This window comes from Protopterus annectens, chromosome 2.part1 (assembly GCF_019279795.1).
Source record: "Protopterus annectens isolate FY-2018-M chromosome 2.part1, PAN1.0, whole genome shotgun sequence".
Taxonomy (NCBI): Eukaryota; Metazoa; Chordata; order Ceratodontiformes; family Protopteridae; genus Protopterus; species Protopterus annectens.
This window is the reverse complement of record NC_056729.1, coordinates 307,331,953-307,344,989: the sequence shown is the minus strand read 5'-3', so window position 1 is coordinate 307,344,989 and position 13,037 is coordinate 307,331,953. Positions and strand designations below refer to the sequence as shown.

Here is a 13,037-nt window from a genome sequence, read left to right as displayed (position 1 = left end):
TGAGTGTGTGTGCTTTCTGTGGAAGGTTGGACGCCGGGCTGGCAACTCGACACCGTAAAACTCCACTGCCAATCATGAGCAGACAGGTGATCCACTGTGGCGACCTCTAACTGGGAAAAGCCAAAAGAAGAAGAAGACAGCTATCTGTTTTCTTACTTTTAGATCTATTTCAGGTAACTATAGCTATCAGTTTTCTCAGTTAATCACTTAATATGAAATGTAATACTTACAGAAAGAATCCAGTGAAGCCAGAAAGTCAGTCGTATTTTGCACTGGATAATCTTCAAAATGGATGCAGACATCACTGACGATTTCTTAGCTCCAAAAAAGTGAATAAACTGAATATGTGTTAACTGGAAATTATGAGACATGCTACACATCTGCTTATTCTTACACTGAAACCAAAAGTTATGAACACTAGCTAATCCTATCCTAATCCTAAACTCCTCCTGCAATTCTTACAAACTCAGTTATGACAGTGCCTCAAACTGTAAACATAATCAACACTAAAGAAAGTAAAACATACTGTATGTATCCATTTTAATGTCTTAGCATAGTGAGGTCCATGGCTAAATGCATCAATCTGCTGATCAAATAAAATATGAGTGTCAAAACACTTCAGAAAGTACTCTGGGTCTAGAACTACTTACTCTCTGCCTAGAGAACTCTTCCCTCTACTGTCACTAATTATGATCTCTGCTGCTATTATGTATGCTAATCAGTGCTGAGGCCATAGCCTTTTTGGGCAGGGAAATGTGCTTCTTCTCAGTGACTGAGTACTGCAATTAATCCTACTAATTTCAAATCATACAAATGTACAGGTCATCATACAAAATCAACAAAAATAAAATAAATATGGTGATTTAATGAAATTTTCCCATCTGCTACTGTTCTAGTTTCCTAATTATTCTGAAAATATAGCTTTCTACATTTAAAGTACAAAAGAGTATAGTGCTGTGGTTACTAACTTTTATAATGTTACAATTTATATTTCTTTCATTAGTGTGACCTTAGTTAGTTTTGAAGCTTATTATTTGTAATAATCAAGCAGAAACCAAAATGCTAAACCTTGTCCATTCTTTCCAATACATAGGGAATGATAGGTGAGAAATATGGAACTATCCGTATTCCTGGTGAAGTGGAGTCATCAGAATTTGAAATGATTTTGGATGCTGCAGTGGAGGCAAAGTTGGACACAAGGATTCTAGAAGAATGGTACTGCAGAGATGAGAATGCTGTCCCTCCAGCCTACTATCTAAAGCCTAAATGTGAGATGCTGAAAACAGATGCAGTAAGTTGACAGAGTATTTAGATTAAAGGAAACATTTGTATATACCTTTCGTAATAATGTGACATCAAAATTACACTAGTTAATAATGAAATCTCTCCAATAAGTGTGGCTTAGACACCTTCAACTTCTACAACATCATTGCTAGACCCATGTTAACCTTCAAAATCCCTTCCCTTAACACTGCCACTACAAAAGACACACTCAGACACACAAACATCCACTAACACACACTACAAACATGAACTATATCCCCTTAGCTACCCCTGACCCTAACTCTAAAATGCACACACTCATAGGCAAACACATAACACCTTTGCCCTTACTTAACCCTTACCCTAATCATGACCTCCAAACACACACATATATACTCTAAACCTTCTCAATCTCCACTCACCTGTTTTGAAGAAACTGCATGTCAAGATATCAGACCTTCGACTATCCAAACGTTGGACAATCTCAGTCACTCCTACCATTTGTCAGCAAAAGCAATTCTCAAACAAAATGCATTGCAACTATATATCTGTATATCTATATATATGTGTGTTCTTGTATGTGTGTGTGTGTGTGTGTGTGTGTGTGTGTTGTGTGTGTGTGTGTGTGTATATATATATATATATATATATATATATATATATATATATATATATACACACACATATATTACTGTGCTATATCAGGTTATCTGTTTTGTGGTGGCCGGAGGTAGATTTCTCTGGCCTAGTAATAAGACCTGCAGCCCATTCATTCCTGAACAGGAAGCCTTACTGAACCATCCAGTTCTCCCAGCTGTGAGATTTTAGAAATAGGGAGTAAATTAATAAGCTCATCTCTCCAAGCAGCCGACCCTTAGGCTGCCTGCTGACTCAAAATGTCTGTTTGACAAAAGAGGAAGAGGCGTTCTCCAACTTCCTGCCTGAAACAATTCAAGTCAAAGCAGACACTATAAGTAGGCAATACTCCCAACTGTTATTCAACCTCATCCTCTTCCGCCTGATCTTTAGACCCCCATGCCACTGACTGAACTTAGGTCATCTTGGCTGTAGTCATCACTTCCTAGTTCTGAGCAGTATACTAATTCTGGGAGCCAATATTTGCTTCTGATTTTAAAGGATGTGCAGTTTTCTTTCCTATGTATCTAATTTATTTGAAAATGTTGAGTAGTTATTTATTTTACCATTCCCTAATTTTTCTTATGTAAAATAAGGTGATAAATGATTGTTAGCTTTATAACCAAATCCTAAAACATGTCCACTGTTTGTATTTTAGCATTAGTCTTATTCAGATTTTTCTAAATGCCTAATACTTGATCATTTGCCTTTTTCTCTTTATGCCTACACTACCCTGATGTGCACAATATAAATAGCATTTTACCAAATCCCAAAGAATCATTCCTTACCCGTCATTTTTATTTATTGAATAAAAATTGTTTTCATCAAATAAAATAAATAATTTAATTTCATTTGTATATTTGTATTATTTCATAAAACAAGCGGAATTTGCAAAGCAAATGTTTGATTTTATGTATTTCCAGTTTAAATAAAATTACATTATGCCTTACAAATGCCAAGCCCTCTTTCCTCAACTGGGTTCCAAATACAACTGATTAATCAGTAAATATCTCAGACTTCATATATATGAGTGCTGAGCTGGGTTGCTTAAGCTTTCTGATTCTCACAATAGCAAAATTCAAAGTAAATAAATAAATGTTGAATCAAAAAACTGAAAATTTCTTCCAGCTAAGTAAATGATTTGAGAGGTAACCAGGTAAAGAATAAATATGAGAAACAAAACAATGATTCTGTTTACAGGGATTGCAGTGATATATTACCACATGAGGAACAATGTCCAGCCAGATGAAAATTTGTGTTTTATATAAAAAGAATATTCATTTTACTAAATTTTACAAAATATCACATACTGACATTAATGCCTGGCATGCAAAATTTATACTCAACACATAAAAAGTCATCTTTAGCTGATGTGATTACAGTGAAAAAGTTGATTATATGTATGCTATACAGTAGATGAAACACACAATGAAACAAGATTAAGTAAGTGACTTTGCACATAAGACTGGGCACAACGGGTCTAAACATAATTATCACTTGCATTATAAATTAAACAAGGCAACTACAAAAGTAAATCCATATAATTATTATATGCCTTTGTCAAATAAAGGTTGTTTTAAGAGTGAAGTTCAAATTAATGAGAGAGCAACTTCTACAGTGTTGTATGTATAGCTAGAACCAATGTCAGAGTCACTTAGGTCACTACTGATAGAATGCTAAAGAACTTAATAAGTGAGTATGTGAAACTGTTCAGTGACAGTACAGGAAAATTAACAAATTTGCAGTTGAAGCTTCATGTAGACTTCTTGGTGAATCTAGTACCTCAACAACTCATAATGATTACATTCTACCTGTGGAAAAAAAAGTTAAATAAGAACTTGAAAAGATATAAAAGGGAAATAACTAAAGGTACAAATCATGCATTTTTTCCAATAAGCTTTGGAGCAGAACTTTTCCAACACATAATACAGCATGTAATCCATTTGGTAAGTTAACTGAATGTTAACAACATAATTATATATGGAACATGTAGGATGAAAATGCTGCCTGTTTGAGACAAGTTTTAGAAAGGCTGGTCTATGTGTATGTGGTACTCTATAAGTTCATAGGTTCATAGGAGAGTATTAGGATAATAGCTTAAGAGCCCTTACAAGCTTAGCCAGTATAATCTGATTTTACCCAATATAGAGCCCCTAGGGGCAAGAGGATGGCATGAATGTGTGCCTATGCATTGAGTATCTTACAGATTGCACCTACCCATAAGGGATGTAGGCATTACCCCAGGTGTGAATTTATGATATATATTCATTGATCCAAGCTGCATTTGAACAGGGCCAGGGAAGGGCTCAGCTTAATGTGAGTAGGAAACCTGTTTTATAAAAAGAGCAATCTCTGAGACACAGATTTCTCTCTCTCGTCAACATGTTTGTTTGAGTTGCTGACTAAGTTTAGATCTCTAGATCAGGTGATCTTCATGCTGTTTGACTTGCAGATGTGTAGCAGTTTCCTCAGGGCAGAATTTGTGAGTGCTTTGAATTGGTAGGAGACAGAGTAAAGGTACAGAGCTTAGTCTAGCTGCATAGGACATGTTGTTTACACCCTGTAATTTATTTGTCTGGAACCTCTGAGGTCACTCCAGCTGCTGTAAATGTCTAGTCAGGTGCATGACAAATGGTGCATTGTACTCAAATATTGGTCTAATAAGAGCGGACTATGGTTGAACTATAATTTCCTTGGATCTGGATGCCATACCATTACTTAAAAGTTGTTCTATACAGAAGGACTTCATCACCACTGTGGACATATGGTGGTCTAAGTTCAGGGTAATATCTTCCTGTGTACCTACAGGTAAAAATAGAGTCTGAGACTAAGGATAACCATAAGGCATTTTTCAGTTATATCCACAATCTTAAGGGCAACACCCAACAATGTGTGGAATTAGTTGTAGATAACATCACTTTTTAATTTCTCCAAGTCTTTTGAGTTTCTAAGACCATGATGGGAATGGATCCCATTCCTTAGTCAAAGTTTAATTAAATTTCATGAAATTAATATTGTTCAATTTTTGATGATAGCCAGAAGTGCTCTTTGCTGCACCAGCAATGTCCCCAGTAATGACTCCTCCTGCAATTCATATGGAGTTAACTGTCTTGGTAAAATATCCAAGTTCAACTGTAAATTCCGATGTGCCCAGTAATGACTCCTTCTGCAATTCATATGGAGTTACATGTCTTGGTAAAATATCCAAGTACAATTTTTTATAAGACCTGTTGCTCCTATTACTAGTGGAACTGTCTGGGTGTTCTTCTTCCACGTTGCCCCCATTTCTGCCTGCAAATCCTGGTATTTTTTTAACTTTGTGGCTGCATGTACATAAGACACTGTAGTCACTGGGTGTAGCAATTTCAACAATCAGTGCTGCTTTTCTTTACGTGGACTACTATATCTGGTTGTCTTGCATCTCTTTTTTTAACTGTTGGTAATGGGTGATCCCATGTGATATAAACTTCATTTTCGATAATGATTTGTGGCTCATGTTTCCACTGTTTTTCAGCTACTTTAATATTATAGTGCTTTCAAAATCCCCACTGCAACAGTCTTGCCACATTATTATGTCTTTCAGTATAAAGTCCTTCTGCCATTGGTATATCACACCCAGCAACAAGATGTGCGACTGTTTGCAATTCTGTTTTACAAAACCTGCATTTGTATGTTTCTTCCACATGTTCAATGGACTTTGTAAACCAATGCATACATAGTCCACTATCTTGGACTGCCAATATTAACCTTTCATCTTTTGGCTTAAATTCACCTATCCTTAACCATTCCTGTGTTTGATCCTCATCAACATGACGTTGTTCCTAGAGTTTTCTATACTTGCAACTGTATTTATGCATTTTCCACATTTCTTGCTTTCTAATCCAATCCTTCGCCTTAGGTTCATAGGTGTGTACTAGGCTAATGGCCCTGGAGCCTTTACAAGACTAGCCCATAGGATTATACTGGCATCATGCCACCTGACCTTAGTTTCCAGTGCCTCTGTCAAGTAGAGCCATTGGAGTGATCCCAGGGGTGAATTTTCTACTTCCCATCCACTCATCAAGATTTCTCTTGAAGATGGCCAGTGAGGTGCTCTGTTTGACATGTATGGGAAGTCTATTCCATAGCATTGGCAGTCTCTGGGTTATGAACCTGTCCCTCCAACACATTCTGTTGATTGTGGTAATGAGGTTGAGGTTTCTGGAGTGTGTGATGCAGAGGGATTGGGATTTCTTTAGATGTAGCATTTCTAACAGAGCTGGGTCAGACATGGCTTTGCAAGTCAAGCAGAGATCGCATCTAAGTAGGCAATGTGAGACAGAGAATAGTTGGAGTTTTTTGAGTCTGTCCATATAGGATAAGTGTTTAAGGCTTAGGATCCTCTTTGTGAGGTACTTTTGCAGCCTCTCCAGTTGTTGCAGATGTCTAGTGAGGTACATGCCAAATGGGGCATTGTACTCGATGATTGGCCTAATTAGGGAAGAGTACAGGGAGACAATGACCTCTTTCTTCTTGGATGCAAAACCCTTAGTAATGAGATGTGCCACATAGAAGGACTTTCTGACTACAGTGGCAGCGTGGTGGTCAAAAGAGAGGTTGCTATCAACCTGTGTTCCCAGATCTCTTATAATGCCTTCTGTGTTCAGTGGACTACCATTGATGTGGTAGTTCATGGGAACTGGGTTTTTTCCAAAGGGGATGACAACACATTTTTTGGCATTGAGCTTAAGGCCATGGTTCTGACACCAGTCGTTGGTCTCCATGAGGCCTTTCTGTTGGATGTCTACTTCTCAGAAGTCCAGTCCAACACAAAGGGACTCTGGCTGACAAAGTTCACAGATGATTGCAAGTTGGGAAGTAGATACCAAACAGAAGAGGACCCAGGACCGATCCCTGTGGGACTCCACTCATGACTGGTTGGCAGTCTAATTTGGAGTCAGCATCTTTCACACTGTGGGTTCTGTCTGTGAGCCAGTTTGCAACCCACCTATTGATATAGGGGTTGATGCCTAGCTTAGTGAGTTTTTCTATGATTGCTGAGTGGGGAATGGTATCAAAGGCCTTGGCCAGATCAAGGTAGGCTGTATGAACCACCCTGCCTTCATCCACAGCTCTGGTGAATGACTCAAAGAAGTCAATAAAGTTGAGCAGGCATGATCTTCCCTTCACAAAACCAAACTGTGTGGGATCCAGAGTTTGGAGATTCCCTATATCCTTGTATATTAGGTCCATGATGATGCGTTCCATAGCTTTGCATATCAGACTTGTCAGGCTAATGGGGCGATAGTTTCCAGGGTCTGTAGTTGCTCCTCCTTTGTGGAGAGGGATGACTATAGCAGTGCGCCATTTGGTAGGGACAAAGCCTGAGGTCAGGCTGTGATTGAACAGGGCACATAGGTGTGGTGCCAGTTCACTCTGTAGTTCATGTAGAATACAGACAGGGATATTGTCAGGTCCCATAGATGCTGTATTTTTGGCCATGGACAGTGCTATTTTAACCTGTGCAGCAGTAATACTGGGTGCCTGGCAATCTACTGGTATTGTGATTGCTCCATTGGGGGAGAGAGGGGTAAAGTTGGCACTGAATCTGTTGGCCAGTATATTGGCAATATCTGTTGGCTCAATGTAGGAGGTACCATTGTGCAGTAGCTCAGAACAAATCTGGGTATTACCGTGGAGGTTTTTTAAATAACTATAGAAGGCCTTGTGGTTGTCTTTATTATTTGCTGCAATTCTGTTTTCATAGCTAGCTTTCGTGGATTTGATGAGGGATCTCAACTTTTTGTTGAGGCTGATAAGGGAGTTTTTCCAGTCTTGGGCCTTCACGTTATTCTGCATCACTTTCCTCCTTCTGTTGTAGAGTTTGTTTATGGCAGGGGACCACCAGATTGGCTTCCTTTTTTTGGAGGAGAGCATCTTGGTTCTATTGGGTATGGTGAGATCCATGCATTTGTGTACATGTTCGTACAGTGCATTGGTGTATGATTCAGTGGTCATGCAACTATTCTCCATTTGTATGGGTGCTGTGAAGTTAGCCACCTCTGTTCTTAGGAACCCAAAGTTAGATTTGGAGAAGTTTGTCATGGTGGTTACCTTTGCAGGGGGGGAGGGTGGATTTCCAAGGTGATTAGTTTGTGGTCGGATCTAACCAGGGAGGAGTTGACTATTAGTGTAGAGCAACAGTCACCCATGTTAGTAATGACCATGTCAAGGATGTTGCTACCTCTATTGGGGTAAGAACAAGCTGGTCCAGGGCATTGGAATAAATGAATTCCAGGAAACATTGGGCAAGTGTATTGGTACATGAGTAGTTTTCCCAGTTAATGGAGGGGTAGTTGAAGTCACCCAGGATGAGTGTGTTAGGCTGGACCCTAATATTCTCCAGGGTGCTTAGGAACATGGAGTGAGTGTCTTAGGACATGGTTGGGGACCTGTGACAGGCTGCAACCTAAATCGCTGTCTTACCCAATCTTAGCTGCACTTGAAGTATCTCTGATGCGTTATGTTGGGCCATCAGTCTGGAGGTGTGCACATTCTTTATAAATATGGAAACACCACCACCTTTGGAGCATCGGTCCAAGTTCTGGGGCTGAAAGGTGTGGAATGAGTTATAGCCTGGTAGTGCAGGGCTGCTTTCTTTCTGCTGCCTTGGACCAGGTCTCTGTTACAGCACAAATGTCGATGTTCTCCATTTTAAGGAGTGCTTCGAGCAAGTGCATTTTGAGATTTAGACTTCTAGTATTGAGCAGCATATCCCTAAGATTGCATTTATTTGTAGCTGTGGTGGTAATTTGGTCGTTGGAACACAGCCTAAAAAAGGCACTATAGGGGTGGCAAGAGCCTTGACCAGCATCCGGAAGCCCAGGGGTGACAGATGCAGGCCATCTATGGCAAAGCATCGAGGTCTGTCAATCATGTCATCCCAGGCAGACAGATACTGGATCCCCTTAGTATGACACCAGATACTTAGCCAATTGTTGAAATAAATCAGTCATTTTCTGCTTGTACTGTGGTGTCATTCTGGGTGATGGTAGGATGCTGCTCAGGGCTAGGGTCGTACCCACCTGGGCTACATAATCCGAGAGCTCCTCCATGTCTCTTTTCATGTAGTCTATGGAGGTATGTCTTATATTCTTTCTTTTGTTTTTGGCACATTCAGTTGCTACCTGATTTTTAGCTACTTCTGGTTTGATTTCCATTCCCACTTGAGACCAATATGCTTCTGCTAAACTAAGCAGGGAAGTCATCTTATAATTATTCTCCTCATGTTTTAAAACTTTCACTATATTTGGTTCTTGTGAGGTGAGCAGATATGTATGCAATCCCACAATTGTAAATATTTACATGTAGTCAATTTCGAGCAGGCCCATACCTCCTTCAGGATGAGGAATATATAATGTTCGTATATTCTGATTTTTGTAACTCATTTGATGAACATAAAGCAACCTTCTTCTTTTCCTGTCCAACCAATGCAACACATTTTGGGGCAATCAGTCACTCCAATACTGTATGTTAGGGCAGGAAGGTCAAATTGGTTTATAGCTTGGACTTTATTCCTAGATGCTAGATAACACATTCAGCTCAAATTTGCCTGGTCTTTGTGGACTAGCATTCTTCTGTTCATTCCCCATCCTGTGCTCCAGGCATGTTTTCAGCCAACCCTTTCCTTACCAAAAACTTGTAGTAAGTTAAGAACTGCAGCAGTTTTCTATGTCTGTGTTGCCTCCATCTGTTGATTACATATTCAGTGCCTTAACAGAATGACAGTTCATTTCAAATTGTTGTATTCATTCCTTGCCAAAACAGTGGTATCTGACATCTTATGCAAATGTGAGTCTTACATCATGAATAGTATGTTTTTGCTGTATTTAATGTTATATCAGAATGAAAATCATTACAATCAGCAATAAAACCGAAAAACACTGCTGTTGTATCCACTTCTGTTTTCATTTTCATCTTTGCTGTCTCCAACAAAGTCCATGCATTTCTTTAGTCAGTTCATTCATAAACTGTTAATGATTTGTCAGCTATTTCAGTCATATTAAATAACTCAAATTATACAATGACCCCCCCTCTTTAATATTCTAAAACATGCCCGCTGATTGGTCAGCGGGTACGTTGTAAATCAGAGTTATACTAATGGAAAAAGGTCCGGTCGCCCGGACTTTTTCCAATAGTATAACTCTTTTTAAATCAACAAAGAAAGCAAGATCTCCGTTTTTTTTTACACACTGTCTCGCTATGTTAAACGAGTTTAACATAGCGAGACAGCTTTAAAAAAAGTAACGGAGATCTTCCTATCTCCATTGCTTTTTTTAAAGGTGTCTTGCTATGTTAAATGGGTTTAACGTAGCGAGACAGCTTTAAAAAAAGCAACAGAGATTCTCCGTTGCTTTATTTTAAAGCTGTCTCACTATGTTAAACTCCATTAACATAGCGAGACAGTTTGTAAAAAGCAAAGGAGATCTTGCTTTCTCCGTTGCTTTTGCCCACAGCTCTGATGCACTGTGTAAGCATACACATGCGCAGTACATCAGAACTGCCGCAAAATACCAGACAGCTGCGGAAGGGCAGCAAGGAGGCATTATACAATGCCATTATTTAAGAAAAGTAATTATTTTTTTATTTAAATAATGTCATTGTATAATAGCAATAACCCACTTCTGGGTGTGGGTAATGCTGGATTTACCCACGGTTGTCTTTGTTTGGTCACGAGGGCTTCCGTGGTTAAATCCAGCATTACCCACACCCAGGCATGGGTTATTGCTATAATATAGTACCTCCCTTAATTAGATTTACTTGTTTTCTATGTCCTCTGAATATATCCCACTGTTTGGATTACCCACTCTGTACACACTAAATATCTTCAATGTACATTTCTGCAGTGAATATTTTCTGTTCCAAACATTTTACCTTTCCCTCATTTCCACGTTTACTCAAAATAGTTTTTTCGTGACATTACTTAGACTTGTTCTTGAATGACCAATTAGTTGCATTATGAGATGAGTTGCTTCTGTGTGCATTTAGTAGATATCTTATTCATAAACTACTCAGCCGTATCATTTTCCAGCTTAACCATATTCATTCAAGTGCTTTTGTGGATTCTCATAATGCTCATCATTTTATATAGATTTAAGTAATTTCTTAAAAGCAACATTTTTCATATATTTCATCATACATACATTGCATATGCATGTGCCTTAATGTCTCATAAACTTCCTTATTAATGTTCTGATAACTTGGGCAGTTTTGCCATTATGCTTGTCAGACTTTCATATGTCTTTTATTTACATGAGTTAGTTGCATTCACCAATTGTTTCTGACTGAAATGATTTACAAAGTCTCTACAGTCCCTTTATATCATTTCAGTTTGGCTTCTCTCTGGTTCGAATAATCTTGTAATGAAAAAGAACTCTTCGTCCCCATATTGCATTAAGTAGTATTGAAATCATTTGTACCTAATCAGAAGTATTAGCTTCATAATAAACAGCTGATTATTTAATAGTAATATGGAACATCTTTATATATACATAATGACCTTCTCTTCTGATGTCAAGTCTTTGTTCAGGTACTCACATGGCTCTCGCAAAATGGTGATTTACAGTATGTCTAATTTGAAATGGAGTAAATTGCCATATAGGCTGAAAAATGTAATATGACTAGTTATTTTTAAAGCTGTCTTTGACTAATGAATGAGGGAAAGGGAACATTGGTTTATGAAAAAAGAAGTAACATTTTTTGATGGCAGTTAAGTCCTTGCATATAATTGCAGGGTTACTCATAAAAGAGCTGCAGACAGGGAGTTAAGATTGTAAAAATAGCCATTTGCCAGAGTGATAACAACAATATGGGAATTTATGTCAGCCTTTTTGATTTTTTTTTATTGTATGTAAGAAAAACATGATGCAATTTCCTCTGGTTCCTGTGGCAAAGAATAATGGAGTAAGTAATGGTTGGAAATGAAAAACAGATAAAGCCTGCAAACACTGGCGCAAAACCAAAACCCCCTCAGCTAGGCAGAAATTCCTAGAACTATGCAATAGAGCCAAAAAGCTAATAAAGGAGGACAGAATCCAATACTACCAGTCTGCCCTCAACTCCTCCCAACACAACCCCAAACAATTCTGGACCTCCATAAACTCCATCCTCCACCCAGGTAAAATCAATACCCCTACACCTAACATTCCTCACACCTGAGAAAATATTGCTACCTCATTCAACACACACACTTCACACAAACCATACTATCACTTGGTAGACAACACAACCCCCTCTCCTACACCCCACACATTCACCCAGTAATCTCCCCACACTCTTCTCATTTTCTCCCATTCCTACCTCCAACATAAGAAAATTCTTAACTTAACTTAAACCCACAAAATTAGCAGTAGACAACCCCCCAAGTGAATTCCTACAAATCACAGCTGATGCTCTGGCCTACCCAGTATCAATCTTGATTAACCGATCTCTGTCAGAAAATGCTACTTCCCTACACTATGGAAAATATCACATCATTCCCCTTCACAAAGGCGGCCCCTCCACAGAACTAACCAACTACCGCCCCATAGCGATTCTATCTCCACTCCAAAATACTAGAGAGATGCATTCACTCTCACATCTCAGACTACCTCCTTACTAACAACCTCCTTTCTAATACTTAACATGGTTTCCGACCAAACCATAGCACCACCACTGCCTTACTCTCGTTTACTAACACTATCCTTCACCATAAAAACAATGGCCATCTCTCCTCTGCTACTTTCCTAAAGCTATCTAAAGCATTTGACATGGTCCCACACAAACAACTCATCTCTGTTCTCAATAACCTATCCTTCACTCAATCAGTCACCAACTGGCTTCAGAGTTACCTGTCTGACCGCCAGCAATCCATTGTATGGCAAAATGACATATCTCCCCAACTACCTGTTTCTATTGGTGTTCCCCAAACATCCATCCTTGGACCCCTACTCTTCTCTATTTTCACCAGTAATCTAGCCTCTGCCACCAAACATGGCACACTCATACAATATGCAGATGACTCAACCATCATCTGCTCAGCCCAGTCCCTACCCGAACTGCAAAATGTCACACAGGATGCCTTTTCCTCTGTTGAAACTTGGCTATCCGATGCCCCATTA

At 38.9% G+C, this 13,037-nt stretch overlaps 1 protein-coding gene across 1 annotated transcript in view; it reads left to right on the top strand.

The window, feature by feature from the left end:
- The window catches only part of NWD2 (NACHT and WD repeat domain containing 2), a 948,319-nt gene that overhangs the window by 909,853 nt on the left and 25,429 nt on the right, over positions 1 to 13,037 (top strand). Inside the window, exon 4 of the mRNA XM_044063448.1 lies at positions 1,094 to 1,291. Within this exon, the coding sequence (XP_043919383.1) occupies positions 1,094 to 1,291 (198 nt within the window). The remainder of the gene's footprint in view (positions 1 to 1,093; positions 1,292 to 13,037) is intronic.